Raw genomic sequence first — 18738 nt, forward strand, 5'->3', positions numbered from 1 at the left:
TGCTCGCACGTGCGTGGAGGAGAGAAAATATAAATTGCATTAAATTACATAGAAAAAAAATTTTTAATTTATTTTAAAAAAATTTAAAGATAAAAATTACGCTTCAAAAGAGAGAGAGAGAGAGAGAGAGAGAGAGAGAGAGAGTGTGTGTGTGTGTGTGTGTTTTATATCTCCATCTCTTCTCTATTTATTTCTTTGTTGCTCCAATCCGCGATTCGTATATTATACTCATATTTCATCGTGACACAATCCTAACAGCCAGCCATGCGCGCGCGAGCCAACTATTTCGGCACGAATTCTATCGCGACCCGTGTAACATTCTATCAGCTTGAAATCCATCGACTCCTTCGAAATAGCGCGGTGCGTTCTCGAGCAGCTGCGTTTTCAATTTTCCGGCATACAGCTGGCGGTCGGCCGCGCCTCGAGTCGATCTCAGACCTTCGTCGTCCACTCGAAAAATCGAGCCCTCGAGAAAGGAACAAAGGTCATTGGTCCCCGAGCCGGCTCGGACCGGAAGTCTGGGGGCCTGGTTTGTCGAAGGTATACCTTCAACACAGCGCGTTTCGGCTTCCTCCCGAATCCTCCAGGAATCGCCAAGACGAGAGAGGGCTCGAAGGAGCTCACTCTCTATCGATCCAAACCTCTTCGTATCACGAAACTGGCTGGCACCTCAGAGCACTCGAGAGGAAGGGAGCCACGGAATAGAAGGAGAGAGAGAAGAACAAGAAAAGCGATGCCAAAAGAGAGATAGAAAGAGAGAGAGGCCCGCTTTGCTCTCCGAGGGATAGTGATCCAATTACTGATTTCACGTTTCCTTCGTCGCATCAGTTTTTCTACTTTCCGTTGAACGCGCGCGTTAAACTTTCCATCTTTAATTAAAGAGAAATGCATAGATGTTGCCAAGTAAGATAACAAATCTTAAACGGATTCCTATTATAATTGCTTGCCACAATATCCACATTTTAGAAATCCAGAATGATATTTGTGCTCATATATTTTTTTTAGTTAAGATATTATTAGGGAAAATATGTGAGGTGTATTGCAAGAGAAAAAGAGTAATATAATTATTATAAATACATAACATAAATATATAGTACATATAAAGATTTTTATATAAATCCATAAAAATATTTATATAATACGAAAATCATTATTATTATGGTGCAACTTATTCACCTAGAAAATATATTACGTATGCATATGCATTAATTATTTTACATCTTCTTCGAGCATCGCATGAAACACGAGGTCAACTTAATTCTCATTTTTCAAATAAACTCCCTTTAATCATCATTATTTTTAAAATTATATCGACAAAAATATAGCAAATGCCTCAACACAATATCAATAATTAAAAATAGCAGATATTTTCATATCTCAATCAAACTTTGAAGCTGCAAAGTATAGAGAACTTCAATATCAATCTCAAATTCAAAAAGTTTGTCAAATGGAAAAGACGTTTGTGGTTTATGTATGTACCGGAGAAAAGTTGTGCAAGCACGCTTAGACACATCATATAGACTATACATAGACTATACGTTTAATTAATTAATAGCGATATTGACGCTGTGTGGCTATTGTGCCGTATGACCGAACGAGACGATCGGCGATGTGCACGATGAGCACAGTTGCAGCTATAAACTCAATCTCTGTCTACAAAATATAACCACAAAGTCCCTTTAATCCTAAAAAATATCGCGAAATTCTGCTTCGATTATTCGAACAAATGAACTCGAATCTTGCACGTTATTTGAACGGACAAGTCCCACTCGGAAAGATTGTGGCTTCTTAGTCATGACTAAGCTGACTAACAATAAGATATTTGCACGTAGCTCCGAATGGCTTCACTTTGCAAAAGTGATTATCGCGAAAAAATGCATTACCTTTCGAAAGTGTCGGAATTTTTGTGGATACGATCGTGCATAAAATTTGGCGATCGACACGATTCGTACAAAATTATAACTTTAAAAAATACAGAATCTCTCTCTCTCTCTCTCTCTCTCTCTATTTAAATATGGTAAAAAAATTTTGATTTCCCAGATATTTTTATTCAATATTCTAGAAAGAAAACATTTCAAAAATTTTTTGTAGTGTAATTTTCTAAAATAAGTTTTTTTTATTGTGTTTTCTAATGCTTTTTATTCATACGCAAGTCAAACACAGAGCCATTTAAGTTTCATTTGTGAATTTTGCAAATATACTAAAAAAAAAAAAAAATAACTGAATAAAGCTTTGTAAAGAAAATATTCTTCACTTGCAACATTTTCATTTTTTTATGACTAAAAATTATAATGTGAAGAATATGTACTGTATTTAATATTTTATTAAGACATTGAATATATTGAAAATAAAAATAGATATAAAAATATATTTTAGACACATAATTCACAATTTGCTGATCGAAACTACCGATAACAGCAAACTTTTAAGATAGTCTTCTCATCTCGACTTATTCACCTACGACCTGACGATCGCGCAACTTAGATGTTTGATAAATAAAAGAAAGAAAAACCTACTCTTTTCGTCCTTTGAACGCATGATTGGAGCAAATTTTCTTCCTTTGAAGAAAATTTCTCCGGATGCCGAAGAGACGAATAACTAGATTTTCGAAGTTAAAATCTCGAAAGATCGAGGCGAATCGTGAACATGTCCGTATGTTTTTAACTTATCATGTTGCATCAAATGAAACGTTTGACATTTCTACTTCGAGGAAATTGAAGAAGCGCAACATTTTGCGATGCAATCATGGGATTCATTTCTTCGAATTCAAGTATTATAATTTTTAATGCCAAAAAAGTCAGTATATCACATTATTTTATTGAATATTTAAATTTTAAGAAATGTATACATTTCAATGTTAGAGAGATTATTGATATTTTACGGTTGTTATATTAAATTTTGTATTGCCGTTCAATTTTGTATTCTGATTAAATTTGCATTCAATTTATGGGATTCAATTGCTTTCAATTGCATTCTTCATATAGCAAGAATCGAGAAGATGTTCCTATCGATGTTTTTTTTTTTTATATTGTTTCGTTCAATGAGTGTCATAAAAAATATAAAATTAAAATAATCATGAAAATGTGGAAAAGCAAAAAATTTAACAATTCTCTCTGAAATGTCACTTCGTGACTTTTGAAATCGTTCGTTTTAAAAACGCGAGTTGCATCTCTCACGATTCGTCGCGGTCATTAAACTTCAAATATTTCAAAAGATGAGACCTTCAAACACCGAATAGCCAAAATGCTATAGTACAATATCTTCTACTGAAAGAGGAGTTGGATATTGTAGGTAGATCCTGAGAAAGAAAAAGGTATAGAGAACGAGAGAAAGAAAAAAAAAGATTCCCCTTGGTTCCCATTGGTTCCCCTTCAATCCTGCACAACAAAAAAAACATTGTCCATATCTACGTCCATCCCCGAAAGCGTTTCCATGAAAAATTCTATCAATTCGCAGAACGTCTTTTTATTTGAAGAACATCGCATTAACGCAAGACAGATCATAGGAATGTGTTTCGAATGCAAAACATTTAAATAAATTGCGATTATAAGATAATTCAATTTTATGTATTGCATTTAATATTCCAAATAACATTCCCATCAATTACGCGCGAAAGGAAGCGAATCGGCATATGAGTTTTTCGGAGCAAGACGGGGAAGGAGATGGTATTCATAAACATTCAACTTTCTCGATTTTCATAACACGTGCGCGAATCGGCCGAGAGCTTTCCCGATTTTGCTGCAATATTAACGGCGGCTTCTCTCTCATCGGCGTTGTTCGTGAGAGCGAAAGTGCTCAACAATTGCGACGCGTTCCGTGATTGTGCGAGACTACGCAAACTGAATTGCATTGCTCATCCACGACTACAAACACGTGTGCGAGATATGTTTTCTCGAACGAATAGATATGATCGCGTACATTAATGTCGAGAGCAACAAATAGAGAACAAATCTCAGTATACATTTTCGATCTGCAAAGAGACGAATGAGATTATTATAGAATGAAAATGAAAGATTTAGATATGTGCGTTTGTATCTATCGATGCGCTTTCCAGAATACATTATGTGTTGAAATAATTGTGTTGAAATTTCAATCAAGTACATAGTTGTAGACTATGTTTATAAATATTCGTAACTTTTTTATTTCATCCACGTAAAAAACAAAAAAATATAAACTTTGTATTTAATAGTAAGAAATGTTAAAGCATTTTTTTAATAATTTCATAAATAAATAATTCTAAAATAAATAAAATAATAGATATTTTTTTTTAATTCTTTTAAAATATATTTACAAACTATTTTTATTTACAAACCATTATAGTAGCCATAGTATAATTTTGTAATAAAAATTAAGTTGTCTTAAAAAAAAAAATAAAAAAACGCCCTTTTTGTTAGATGCTGATTTACAACTCCCATAACAATATTTCATTGAAAAAATTGGAAAGCGACAACGTTAAAATTCACGCCTCGAAATTGGAAACACGAATTACTGTCGACACAAACGAAAACGCGCTTATTCTTATTTTCCCTCTTCTTTCACCAGATCTCTCCCTCTAAATCTTTCGGGGATACAGCGAGAAGGCGTAGATCTTCTTGAGAATAATCCCCCAAAAAGGAATCTACGGTATTGTTGGCCATAAATTTCTGAACCGAGCTCTATCTATGGTGCAGCACGGCTATTATAGAACATATGCACCGATCGAGGTAGCCGACTCAACGATAGGCGACTTCCTGAAAAACCCAGAGAGAGAGAGAGAGAGAGAGACCTGTCTCTCCGATCACCACCTGCTCTCTCAGTACTATAAGACCTTCGTGAACATATGCCGTGTCTGTGGCATACAATATTCTCGACCAGCTTGCACGTTCCGAGGTCGAAGCACGAACCCGCCAGGCTTAAGATAATTGTCTAATAAAAAATTTATTTCTTCGATATTTTTTTCTCGTTTTTTAACCTAATTTACATGTCAATACAAACAGTATCGTAAACAAATACTGTAAATAAATAATACAAATAAATATCTAAAAGTATGTGTAAAAATTAATCGTCTTAAATATTTATATTATTTGTAAATATCTTCATTAAAACGTGACGATCCGTTTGCGAATACATGTGCATTAATGAATAAATACAAATTCAGCAGTTTATTCTCATATAATGAAAAATTTATATTTGCGAAAAATTTATTTAAACATTATTAAATTTTTAGATTTTGTTTTCATCAATAATACGTTGCAATTTCATATTTTTTTTTTTAATATATCATAAAACAGTTTAAAGTCAAATTTGAGTTTTTCTCCCATTTTCAGCCATATGAGTTAACTTGTAAATAATATTACTATTGACTATTGAACTACCTTAGATTTCTTGCCGATAATGTTTTTATCGTTTTTTATGCGCCATTATTTTATCGAGAATATTATATGTATAATTTTCAAGAGAGGCGGTCAACGAGTATCGTCGAAACATTAAAATATATAAATTATTATTCAAGGTTAAAAAAATTTAATTTATAAAAAGATCGAATATTTCGAGTGTAAAACAAATTTTCAATGCTATTTTTGTCAGATATTTACGAAGACGACGTATCGCTGTTTGATCGCATCGTAATGAAATGCGGTTAGCCACTCGTACTCGTAAATATGCAACATCTTGAGTGTCTTAGGTCAGAATAAATTTATTTTTTATTCAGAAAAAGGAGGGAAGTTTCAAATATACATTTAATCTTCTTCCGTATCACGTGGCTAAGCTAATCGTAATGTCAAAAATAATATTGGCGATGTATTAATTCGAACAAATCCTCGAACATTTATCCTTTGTTTTATTCAACGTAAATATTTTATGTTTTAGGACAAAGTAATCTGTTTCTTCGTCAAAGATAAAAAGTTTTCTTTTTCGATATTAAATGACTAACGTATCCATAGTATATAGAGATTGCAATATAAATCTATATATAATTATATATTTAGAATAAAAAAAAAAAACCAAAATACAAAGAAAAATACACTTAATTCTTTCAAAATTGTTTTTGTCGTTTGTAAATAAAATTAAAAATCAAAAATAAATTCTACAGCAGTAAATTATCTAATAATTATTCTTGGAAGTTATTAATTTAAAAGATACAAAACAAAATAATCATTTATACTTTATATTTTTTATGTGTGAAGATTGTCAAAGCTGCCCTCAAGATCATCAATCAATCATGTATTGAAAAATTTCCTGATTCGTGCACGTGTCAAATATATAGAACAAAAAAATTTTTTTTTATTTTAAACACACAAGAAGCTTCAAAAACGCCACGGTAGAATAAAAGAATGTATCTAGTACTAGGAAAAACAAAAGTGTAGTCATAAGTTTGGGGATTGTGGGTGTGATAACGCTATGTTGCGTTCAGGAAAAGAAGAAAGAAACATTGTTTATTGCAACGATATCGTATTTCTCTGGGTGGATGGCCGGATGGGCGCACCATGAATCGACCATATAGAGAGAGATACTTCGACAAAGGAGAGAAAGAGTAGGGAACAGACAGAAAGAGAAACGTTCAAAACAAGGATGGAAAGCACACAAACACACTACACATACATATATATATCGTGCATCGCAGATCGTCTTAAAGTTACAAAACGAGGATACTCCAATTTTATCCGTGAATTACACGAAAGGGAATACACATACATGTATAAAAAATGAATATCATAATGCGATCAAAATTATGGCTAACTAGAATAGAATTTTAATGTCAAATAATCAAAATTATAGGTTCAAACTGACAAATATGAAACCGGAAGAAGATGGAGAATCAATTAAAAACAATTGACTCGATCAGTTTGACTCGAAAATTTTCATCAAAATATCCTACAAGTATTGAATCAATTTTCATTCATTCGCATCCACGTTTTATTTAATTCTGTCGGAATGATGTAGCGTGGAAAATTTAGATATTATCACATGGACAGTACGGGATAATATAAATGTGATTGGCGAATATTTGCATGGCCGACGTCAGGAAAATTCCGATCGTATAACCGACTCACTTATTCTATTTATTTATCGTGCATAAACGAAGAACATTAAAGCATTCAAGAATGAAGAGTCGCGAATCTGAATATACATGCGCGTGTACAATGTCGAACCTAGAAGACAATCTTCATTCCCCTTTTACATTGGTTCAAGCGCACATTGGTTGAAAGCATTTACATTGTGTTTATGCGTCTAGAAACTTTCCTCATAGCTCCCAGTTATCTTTAATATACATCGTGTGAATAATTATTATATAAGTATGTTTACATATATATGTGTTTATTATTATTTTCTACATTTTTATGTGTACATATGTGTTTATTATTATATATATATACGTGTGTGTGTTGTATTAATTTCTTCTATATTTCTTCTATATTTATTATATATTTTTATTATTTTTTTCTTATTTATTATATTATTATATTTATCACTTTTTTTCGATTATCGTGCTTGCCCTCGCATTATAATTGTATCCGCATTAAGTAGATTTAAAAATTAGCAATTTGCGCAAAGATATTACAATATTACATTGCAAAATATCATTTTGATTTCTCGCGCGATATCTAAAGCTAAACATCCGCGTGCGAGTCAAGATTTTAGTATCTTTGTATGAAATACTAATATCTCGCGCAAGGATTACCGAACAACTAAATATTATTCTACAGAATAATTGATTTTGAGGGAAAAAAAAAAAACTAAAAATAATTCTCTAAAGCGTCATCGATGACATTTGCTAAGACGTAAATATTTCATCAGACAATACAATATTTTAAATGCAACGTCGATTTAAATAAACGAAGATTCGATGCGGAAAATACAATGCGTCTGAGATAGCCGAGTCTCGTACGCATTTATGTAAGAAAAAAAACATATTCCTTTCGTTCCTATCCGAATTTCATGTGCAAATGACGTAACTGCATATCATTATTAATAATTAAATTAAAATACGAGCTTTTAAATGAAATTCTTTGAAAAATGCAAAAATAATAACTTTTTGCGCGATATTTTCACTAAAATATATATTTATCTTAAATTATACAATATGTATTCGTATTTGACGTTAATTCTAGAATACTCCGATAATATCGATTGAGTGGCTAAGTGCCATAGACACAATTAATCTTAATGAGAAAAAGGGGATACTTTGGCAAGTATCACGGTATCTATAGATATCAACGATATTAGAAATCACGAGTTAACCACGACGATAATTGACTCAATCGTCGTGATGTGCTACAGAAAACAAATGTTTGTCTCGTTTGTCGTGTGTAAACAGCGCACGTTTTGCGCAGTTTCTACGCAGCGTCGGAATTTCAACTCGTCGAAATCACTCCCCCGATTTTCGCAATCTGTTTATATCTCGCGAACCAAGTATTTATGAGTTTACTCGATCGCGAACAAAAGAACAAAGTGTACAAGGGTAGGCGTTCGTTATCGACGCAGTCAAGTATTCTCGTTTAGGCAAAACACAAGTGTTTCGTTTTGAATACGATGAAACGCAGCCGTGAGTCTACATCGCCAACGAAAAAAGAAAACTCCTTGGCGCTCATTTGTATCGCGACAGAGTTAACGCGATTATCGTCGAACGGTGACAATCGACAATTAACGATCAAGACAATGACGACGACAATATTCCGAGACATCAAAATTCTCGGCACGATATCTCGTGATTAAACGATACGACGGAAAAGTAAAAAAAAACAATAATAAAATAAATAAACATGTGTGTATACGCGCGCGCGCGACGATAAGAAAAAACAAAACAAAAAGAAAACAAAGAATAGGGAGAAGGTGAAACGTAGATTTCGACTCTCTCCATGGCCTCGGTGAACGCGAACATTTACGAGGGAACGTTACGCACACTCTCTCACATATATATATATACACACACACACACACACACACACACACACACACACACACACACACACACGACGAAAGTCCATTTCCGCCGTGCGTTCCGCGGCATACGAAATGCCCGCCGCCGTCGACGCCGCCGTCGGGGCATATCGATTCGGACAAAACAATTGTGGCCAAGTCGTGGCCGTCGTTCCCGAGAGTCACACTCGGTTACGCATTCGTGGTATCGTGCAAAGCCTTCGCCTTTAGTCTCCGCCCGTATATCCTCGTCGCGTCGTCATTGTCTTTCTCTCGCGATCGCGTAAATAAAAGAGGGATTACGATTTATATAGTTTGTATTCCTACCGTATGGGGTAACACTCCCGCGTCGCTGTCATGCCTCTGGATCGTGCGCGTGTATGTGTTCTCTTCCTCTCTGTATATATATTCAAATATGTAAGTGTGTGTATGTGCGTGAGGACAGAAGCCACGACGAGAATTGAAACCAGACAGATGTAGTAGGACACACCGACTAGTCAACGTACGGAATCACTCGCGTGCACGCACGCATATATACGTGCGCGCTCGCGCACTATATACCGCTGATATCACACATACACTATCCCTCTCTCTCTCTCTAGAGCGCGCGCATCACTCGCGATTTCGAAGAAGCGAGACCGCGACACGACGAGTCTTCTCACGCGCGAACACGACACTTCACTCGACGACGGCGCACCACGAACTGAACCGAGGCGGGCGGCAGGCGCAGTCAGAACTCGGCTGGATGGTGGGGGAAGACGGCCGGCGCAAAGTGGGGGAAGACGGGCGGCCGCAATGTGGGAGAAACTACTATAGGCGATGATGCGGTGGGACGAGGAAAAGCGTAGCGCAGGTGCGGACGTTCCGCGTCAAATGCCACGAAGCTTGTCAGAACAAATATATGCAATAAAACCAAATACAAATCTTTGCATTAAAATTGAAATGTTGACAAGTCCTTTTAAATCGATAGATAAGAATAATAAACATGTGAGAAGATAGAAAAAAAAACAAGAGACAAATTAAGAACGATGTATGTTTTCGTTTTAAGAAATTCAAAAACTCGAGCAACACACAGTTTGTTAAAATATTTAATTTTTTTTCCGCAAAAAAAATGATATCACAAAAATATATAATAATGAAAATAATTAAATGCGCGCGTGAATTATTCGATATATTATTCCCTTGCGAGAAATATCGTTATTTTACGCGGAAAAGAATTATATATGCACATCACATCGGCGTTATATCACGATTGCATATTACTTTTGTCGAAGTGATTTGATGTTATACATTGATATTTGATGTTATAAATTGAGTGTATACACACTGCCGTTTTTTATAGGATTAAGACGAAACGTTTAATGAGAGTGAGGAAATTTTAGTAGTCATGGATATTCGTGAGAATATAGAGGAGCAAGATTGCTAGAAAGTGGAATATCGTGTATGCGCAAAACGATATTAGGCCAATCGAATTAAACGCCACGACAATTGGAACAGACTGCAAACTCTCTTCTCCAAGCTATATATTTAGTGTGTGTGTGTGTGTGTGTGTGTGTGTGTGTGTGTGTGTGTGTGTGTGTGTGTGTGTGTGCACCTATGATTCCATCACTAATATAACTAACGCAATCAAATATGTTTCAGAATCTAAAACTCCATAAATACCATATCGCGTTAATTAATCATAAATTGATTAATGGTAACAAATTATTATTATTATCTCTCAAATGCCATATTTTCCAATCTCAATATTTTCAAGTTAAGAGTATTAAGAAAATTCTCCGATATTAAGTAATATTGTTTCAATCAAGTTGTTTCGCTCAAAATTACTCTATACGAAAAATGATGCAAAAAACACAAAATTGGCGATAGAAATAAGTTGAAGATATATTTTACTTGCGCTAGATTGCCAAGTTACGGAATTATTAAACATTGAATATCAAAGTTTCGAAAGACAGAATTGAGTCACGCAACCTTGTTTCCTAGTCAATCTAAAAAGCAAAAATATTTTCAAATTTACTCATCCCATGTTGATAATGACAATTAAAATGCCGTAGAAAATAGATTCTTATCGAAATTATACTGATACCTATACTAAAAAAAGAAAATTCGTTAATATAATAACATGCGTTTAATCAAGTTAACGACTTTTTTTTTGAGTGTACGTATTATTATCCATTATATATTATCCTAAGTGATTTTTTAATAGTTTTGCAATCTTAAAAATCTATACACATGCGTCGCGTTTAAGCGGTATGGAAGTTCGAAATATTTCTCGTAATTCCACGCGAGTTTCGTCCCTACAAATGTATCTCCCTGGACGCTACGCGGGGCTTAATATCGCCGAGGGTAACAGAGAGGAAAGGCAGATAGGGGCGACCTTGCGAGAGGGAGTGTTGATGCCTGAAGCCGTAAGTGTGGGGGACCGTCGAAAATATAAAAGAGGGAGAGAAAGAGAGAGGCAAAAAGTAGAACCTATTCCGAAAGAGAGAAGAGCGTTGGACTCTCTCGCACGTTTCTGACGAGCGAGTAGGGAGGGCCTCTTTTTCTCTTTCGTCGTCGAGAGGCCGCACCCACGCGGGTCCACTAGCGCTCCGGGGAGCCAAGCTGACACAGCCCTGAAGAAGAAGCCGAGTAAACACACCGCGACGCCCGATGTGCGCGAAGGATAGCATAAAGATTCGAGCGGAAGAGCCGATGTTTTGAAATCGCTATCATTTCCAGAGATAGATTAGATTTTCATGTCGCCACATTTTCTTTGTACAATTATATCAGACTTTTTGAAATAATATTCATTTTAATCTCCGAATTTCTACATTTCATTCCCATTTGGATGAGAGGGAATAAAAAAAAAAACGCGTCTTTTTTTTAAATCATCGCGACGACAATCGGGCAGGAAGCTAGAAAAGCGAATTTCAACTTTCGAATTTAACAGCGAAATATTCGCACAACATTACAGTTTTTTAATTCCAATGGGGATACGGGATGTGAATGTGTTTGCCACGGAAGAAAAAATCCGGAATAAACGAATCACTGTCTTTAGCGTAGAACAAAATTTAACGCGCGTCGCTTTGTCACCGCAATACTTGCTCCGTTATTTTTGAATATGATTGTTGAGCGATTCTCGAACAACACTTGAGCCGGCGCCGCACGATTCACTCTACAAACGTGGAAAATTCCGAGGAGCTACTCTACATTGTATATAATATATTGTATTGATATATGATAATGACACTCAAAATTACTCTTATAAAACTTTCGCTTGCTTTTACGAAAGAAGAAAAAAAGTTAAGATCGTGTAATATTTATATAAAATAAAATTATAATTTAAATTTCTAGATTTATTAGCAATTAAAACATGTATAAAATATCTTCTAATAATACGTGTAAATATATAAATATTTAGTATTATTATAACTTTAATAATCTTGTTGAGAAAAATCTGTATGCAACTGTATATGTATGTGACTGATAATATTTAGACACACACATACACTCTGTTTCTCTCTAATCATATATTTATTATATCGTAAAATATAAACATTACAAAATTATTGTGATAATTATTATACTTTATTAGATTTCTACCTTTCTTAAATTAATATTTCTTTACTATTTACTATTAATATTTCTTTACTCTTTACTATTTCTTCTTTAATATTTAACGGTTAGGAAGGTATTGTGTCAGGAATATACTACGTCCTATACTATACGTGCTATAAGCTCGTGCTGCAATCGCGCTGCCACTGCGCAGCACCGTTCTCTCGTCGTGGAGAACGTCAGGCAGATATCATGGCCGAGCACACACTAAGCGACGCTGATAACTCCAAGTTAAGCCAAAATCAACACGCGCGTTCACAGCTGCCGCAAGTGCGTCACATCGAGTGACAAAGAGCTCAAGCTATTCTCTCTCCTCTTTATCTACTGGCAATGGATATCTTTCCCTCTCTCTCTCTCTCTCTCTCTCTCTCTCTTCTCTGTTTTTTCCTCCTCTCGTGACTTATATCTACGGGCATAAGATACAAGTACGATTGCACTAAAGAATTCATTTAAATTCGATAAATTATATATCGATTAAATTATATATCGATAGGAAAGACGATTATTGTGTAAATCGGAAAGGAAAGCGTTTTATTGTCTCTCGTGATTTTGCTCTCTGTCACATTTTCTCATATTGTCTTCTTTTTCCTTCCATTTCCTCTCGCTTCTACTCTCTCCTCCGAAATCCTAGATGGGAAAGTGAGTCTCAGAACACGACCGTTAATTTTACGCAATGCGCGCGCGCGCACGCTTGATAGGAATCCTCCCTTCGCTCGTTGCGTGTGTTTACCGAGATCCCAAATCAATAACCAACTTTCCCGACTAGTCGATGGACTAGGCTTGGCGCCCGCAGGTTTCATGTTTCCTCGAGAACGCTTTAATCTCGCGAAATATCGGTCGATACAAGATGCAGAGGTTCCAATATTATATATATATATATATATATATATATATATATATATATATATATGTATATCATACATATCATAAGCCAATATGATGCAATTCAACAATTAAATATAAGAGAAGAGAATTATGATAAAAAAAAGTTTTAAGAAAATTACTCCAATAATAAAAAGATATAAGAGATCAAAAACATAAATGTTCTTACTTCTTTTTCTTTCGTGTCATTCTACCGTAACAAATAAAAATATAGTCACTTACTGTGCTCTGAAAAAATAAAAATAAAAAAATATCTCTAATAAAAGATATGTCTTCTTTCTCAATCGATTTATTTTACAAATTTATTTTTAAAAATGAACAAATTTATACAGATGTACAGAGAATGTTTTCTTAAAATTTATCCTAAAAATTATGATAATCGTGAGACAACTTGGTATTTTAAAGTATTTTGTATGATTATTTTTTTTTTGCTATTTATTAATAATACTATAATGATAAAAAAAATTATGAATTTTGTCGCATATATTTGAGGAGATTCCGCTTTGTTTCCGAGATGACGGGAAATCGACGCGTGGAAAGATGCGTCTCTAGCGTAATCTGAATTGTCCGTATATGCGATATTTATGATCTGCATCTTTGTGCAACGAGAATGTGCGGGTCCGTTTGTTAATATTTTAAATGATAACCGCTCGCGATGCCCCGAATTTGACAAGGTACGCGCGGAAGAGAGACGGATGAAGCTCGGAAAGAAGAGGGGAGAGAGATAAATAGAGAGAAGGAAGATAAAGCGGGGACGCGCACAGACGCGCGGATAGGGTTGCTACACTGTATCAACTATGCACCCTTATCAATTGGAAAATTGGTGTGCAATAGGAGCGGAAGGGGAAGGGGAAGACTGTGTCGTACGCGAACGAGGGTGACGGCGTAAGGACAGAAAGAAGGAGAAAGAGAGAGAGAAAGAGAAAAAGAGGGAAATCAGTCTTTGAATCTGATTATCAAGACGCCGCCAAGACAAAACTTTTTATATATATTTACAGTTACACCTTTACATTTTTTATCTTATTACAAAGATTCTAATAGAAGGATTATTCTCGCTCAATTTAATGCTATTGCTAAATATGTAACACGTAGAAAATTATTTCAAGAAAATTATTTTTGTACATTTACAACAAGGATTTATTAAAATATAAAAGTGTCATCTTTCATAAATAAAAATCCGCTGTTAGAAAGAAGAAGAAATAAACGAACTCAAAGAGGAGAATGAAAGAGAGAGGAGAGACAATTACATTTATATTCTCAGAGCAGGCCCGTATCGGTGAAAGGGTGCCCCCAACATTCTAAGAGCGCGAGTAATTTAAAATTTTTCTCGTCGACACGACACGTTCATGGCAAGCGACATGCACAAGATGTTGCGATGTTGGCCGGAACCGTGTCGACGACCCGCATCGTCTATGCACCCTTGTGAATTGGAAAATTCCGCGCTTGCGGAGGGACTTGTTGGCACGGAGAAGAGGGTAGCCAGGAGCGTATTCAACAAATGGGAAAAATTTAGAGGGAGAACGAGGTGACAGTGAAAAAGAAACGAAAATTAGAAACAGAAAAAAAAGAAAAAAACGGAGGCGGGGAAGAGAGAGAAAGAGAGAGAGAGAGAGAGAGAGAGAAGAAAGATAGATTTATCAAGTATTCTCTATTCTTGGTTCTACGAACGACTTACAATAGTTATAACAATAGTTATTGCGCGTAACATGCTTCGCAATATCCTCCTTCATGTCTTTCATAAAAAGAAGGGGGATCATTGCTCAATATTATTAAATTAGTTAGTTCTTAACTTTGATTTTCATAATTGAGAGAGAATTTGATTCAACTTTTTCTTTTACTAACTCTTTTTCATTAACATTTTAATGTAACACCTTATTGCCTATTTATTTCTTTGAAGCTCATCTCTATATTTTCAATCTCTTATAACTTAAAAATCATTACATTATCGTCGAATTTTGAGAAGAAATTTATTCCAAATTTTGCCGGAATCGGCTAACGAAAGGAAACACCCTGCATCTGGAAAGAGAGTAAGAGAAAGGGACATAGACGGAGAGAGTGTAACAGAGGAGAGAGGGGAGATAAAGCGAGAGACTGATAAGGTTGCGCGAAGCGCATGCGTCACTCCTCGTGGGCGTCGGAAACGTGTTGACATATGAGAGAAACCGAGAGCGAAGGAGAGGAAAGGAAAAGAGAGAGAAGAAAGAGAATGAAAGATAGAGAGAGAGAGAGAGAGAGAGAGAGAGAGAGAGTACGTGTAGTTCTATAATGCCCGTATGTATTACCGTCGATACAGTTCCCATGCTGCGGGTACGCTCTACCATCGCCGTCATCCTTGTGGGAGAGATCTGCCATCGCGTTGCCATAACCACGCAAGAACGGAGATGCGATCGCGGCGATCCGATCGATCGCGAGGTCTAATAAAGGGAAAATTATTGCGCGGGTTTAGAGCAATTCTCGTGTGCCCTCTCGAGTCGGCGGCGAATCGTCAGAGCCGAGAATCAGATTGGGAATTTCTCCTCGAGAAAGTCGAGAACTATGTGTATGTGTGTGTGTGTGTGTATATTGCAAAGAAAAAGGAAGGAAAAGGTACACGATAAACTATGTATATCTATGTATATCGACAGCGTTGAAAGAATTAATCGAAAAGAACGGCGAATCAGATGTCGAAATTAATATGAATTAAATTTCAAAAAGATTATAAACGCAACGATAAACTTAAAAATCAAACGTAAAAACTTTATACAAACCGACTCTATTTTTTTCACCTCTTATAGATTAACCTGTAGGAAACTTATCTAACACTCAACAATGGATTAACTCTCGAAAGATAAAAAAATTAAGTTCAAAAATTCCTTAAAAGCTGTAATGGATCGAGCTTTCATGATTTTTTCTCCAATAAATTTCACGATTTATTTTTCAACAATTCTAATAACAATATCCTACTTAATCTATATTAAAGATAAGAATGTCTTAATAATTTTATTAATTAATTAACCGCTAAAAATTTTATTAACATGCTAACATCATAAATCACTGAAAGTTTTCCAAGAAACTTGAATGGGACTTTTCTCAAAACGAGTTTTCACAGAATGGAGTAGGGCCGAGGGCCTCGTATATGCGTTCGAAGAATGTTTCAGAGACAGGTAAGACTTCAAAGGGGGAGAGAAAGAGAGAGAGAGGGGGGGGGAGGGGAAGGAAGGGAAGAGACGATGGACGCGCAAGTCAACTTCGAAGGGAACGTTGCTTCGAATAATTCTGGCACAGTATACATATAGTCTTGCAGGTGCTTTGTATTTTCAAAGCGTTATCCAGGAGCGTAGCTCCCCTATCATGAGAAGCAAAAACAAGAGTCTACCGAGTCTGTCTCTCTCGTTTTTGCGAAAAGAAACATATATACATTTTGCCAAAAATAACATTATTATTTGTACGCTTATTTTAAAATAAATTTCTCAATTTAACGGAAATTCCTCATTCTGAGAAAGATATCATAAAACCGATACATTACTATCTTGGACTCTTCAGCTAAAAGTTCAAAATAAAAATTTGTACTCATAAATATTTACTCTCTGTTATCACTGTTATAGTTTCGATAAGATTGTTTCAAATTTCTATTTTTTTTAGATAGATTTTTTTTTAACACTGATAAAATTTGAGATCTAATGATAAAAAAACAGGTCTCAAGAATAGATGTATCTAATAAAAATTTCACAAACAGTAGATTATAATAAAAAATCTCCCAAAAAATAGAAACCGGTAGACAAATAAAATAATATAAAATTATCAAGAAAAAGCTAATTATATTACATAATTCCACCAAAGAAAGTCATCAGGAAAGTAACTTTCGAATTTCAGAAGAATTCCTGGGTTGATTTATTGTTAGCATACTAATGCACGAGGTATGTTTCCGATAAAAGTCAGCTAAAATAATCGAGGGATCCAAATTCCTATCTTCATCTCTGATAAAGTTCATCGCCTATAATTAATGAGAAATAAGAATAACGCCGATTTAACAGAGACCTATGTCGCGATGTACCGATATTCTCGCTTATTTTGCGCGCGAAAGCCGTATATATTACGTTCACCATACCTTGTATATCCTTTTCGCAAATGGAACGAACACGTACATGTATTCGCAAAGACACGGTTGTTCGCGACGAGTGAACAATCGACGGACGCGCGCCCATAGACGATCTATCGTCCGTTAAATTATTACGCTCACAGGGAACTTGGAACGCGTGCAAAGTGGCTCTTATAATTTGCTCCATAATGTAAGAAGAGCGACGAGAAGGACGCGCACCGTGCGCATCTATAATTTCCATTATGGGCGGCGGTCGCGTTACGAGGGACGTTATTTTTCATAAAACTTTTAGAGCCTCGATACTTTACAAAGGCTCCGGCACGGACGATCTTGATTCGAGTTTCGCGTCCACGCTTATTTCGAGAAAATAAAACCAAACGGTCTCATATGATTAATCGTACGAATAGTTAGAAAATGTAAATGTGTGCGGTATAACGGTATATTCCTTTAAAGGGCGAGATATGTCCTCTTTCGTTCAGACTCTCCCTCGGTTTTTTTTCATCTCGAATCATCTCGTATCGCGGATTCAATGCCGTGCCACGACACGCAAAGGTATAGACAAGATTCTTGAACTTTTAGTAAGCTCATTCGATGCTCCTATAACCTTCTATAACGCTTTCGAATTTTGCAAAACGGACGCGTGATGAAATGGATTTTTAAGGTCAAAAGACAAATTATATTTTTATCGTTCTCTCCTTGCGATACTAATTTTCTCGATAATGCGTCGATTAAGTATCCCTTTAATATTTTCCTTTCAACGACGGAAGGCAATCGAATCGGTGTATCAATTACAGGGAGACGGCGAAGCGACGACCGTTAAGATTACACGATGTAAATCTTGGCGAGCACGACGAGTCTTCGGAAAAGCTACTAGATACTAACTACTACTACTGCGCACCGGTCTTTCTGGTCCGTCTATTGAAAAATTCTATGCATTTATAAGTGTGCGTTGCACGAAATGACCGCCGAGGCTTCAGCTGTTGTGTTACTTATATATTTTTCAGTTTGTTCTTTCCCAAGTGCGTTTTTAATTCGCGATTTAACGACCGACTATAAATCCGGCACATCCGACGACGAACAAACAATAGTCATAGAGAGAAAGAGAGAGAAAGAGAGAGAGAGAGACGAAATCATCTCCTTCCAAATCGAATTTTTAATTTTCTAGTATATATCAGTGAAAATTTATCTCTTTCCACCGCGCATTTTATTTTTTATCGAAGATACACATTGTAACTTGCAGATATAATATTTTCGTCAATAAATGTTACAACTGTAAATCTTGT

General features: G+C 35.5%; 1 protein-coding gene across 2 annotated transcripts in view; it reads right to left on the reverse strand.

Annotated features, from left to right (window-relative positions):
* LOC126854879 (E3 ubiquitin-protein ligase RNF38) overlaps positions 1-18738 on the reverse strand; it is a 38432-nt gene that overhangs the window by 16385 nt on the left and 3309 nt on the right. Inside the window, exon 1 of one of the 2 annotated variants that reach the window (XM_050602004.1) lies at positions 9226-9748. The exons of the other annotated variant lie outside the window; for it this stretch is intronic. Within the exon in view, the coding sequence (XP_050457961.1) occupies positions 9226-9257 (32 nt within the window). The 5' untranslated portion in view covers positions 9258-9748. Of the gene's footprint in view, positions 1-9225; positions 9749-18738 lie in introns of those variants that run through there. 2 annotated transcript variants of the gene reach the window in all.

This window comes from Cataglyphis hispanica, chromosome 15, assembly GCF_021464435.1.
Source record: "Cataglyphis hispanica isolate Lineage 1 chromosome 15, ULB_Chis1_1.0, whole genome shotgun sequence".
Taxonomy (NCBI): domain Eukaryota; kingdom Metazoa; phylum Arthropoda; class Insecta; order Hymenoptera; family Formicidae; genus Cataglyphis; species Cataglyphis hispanica.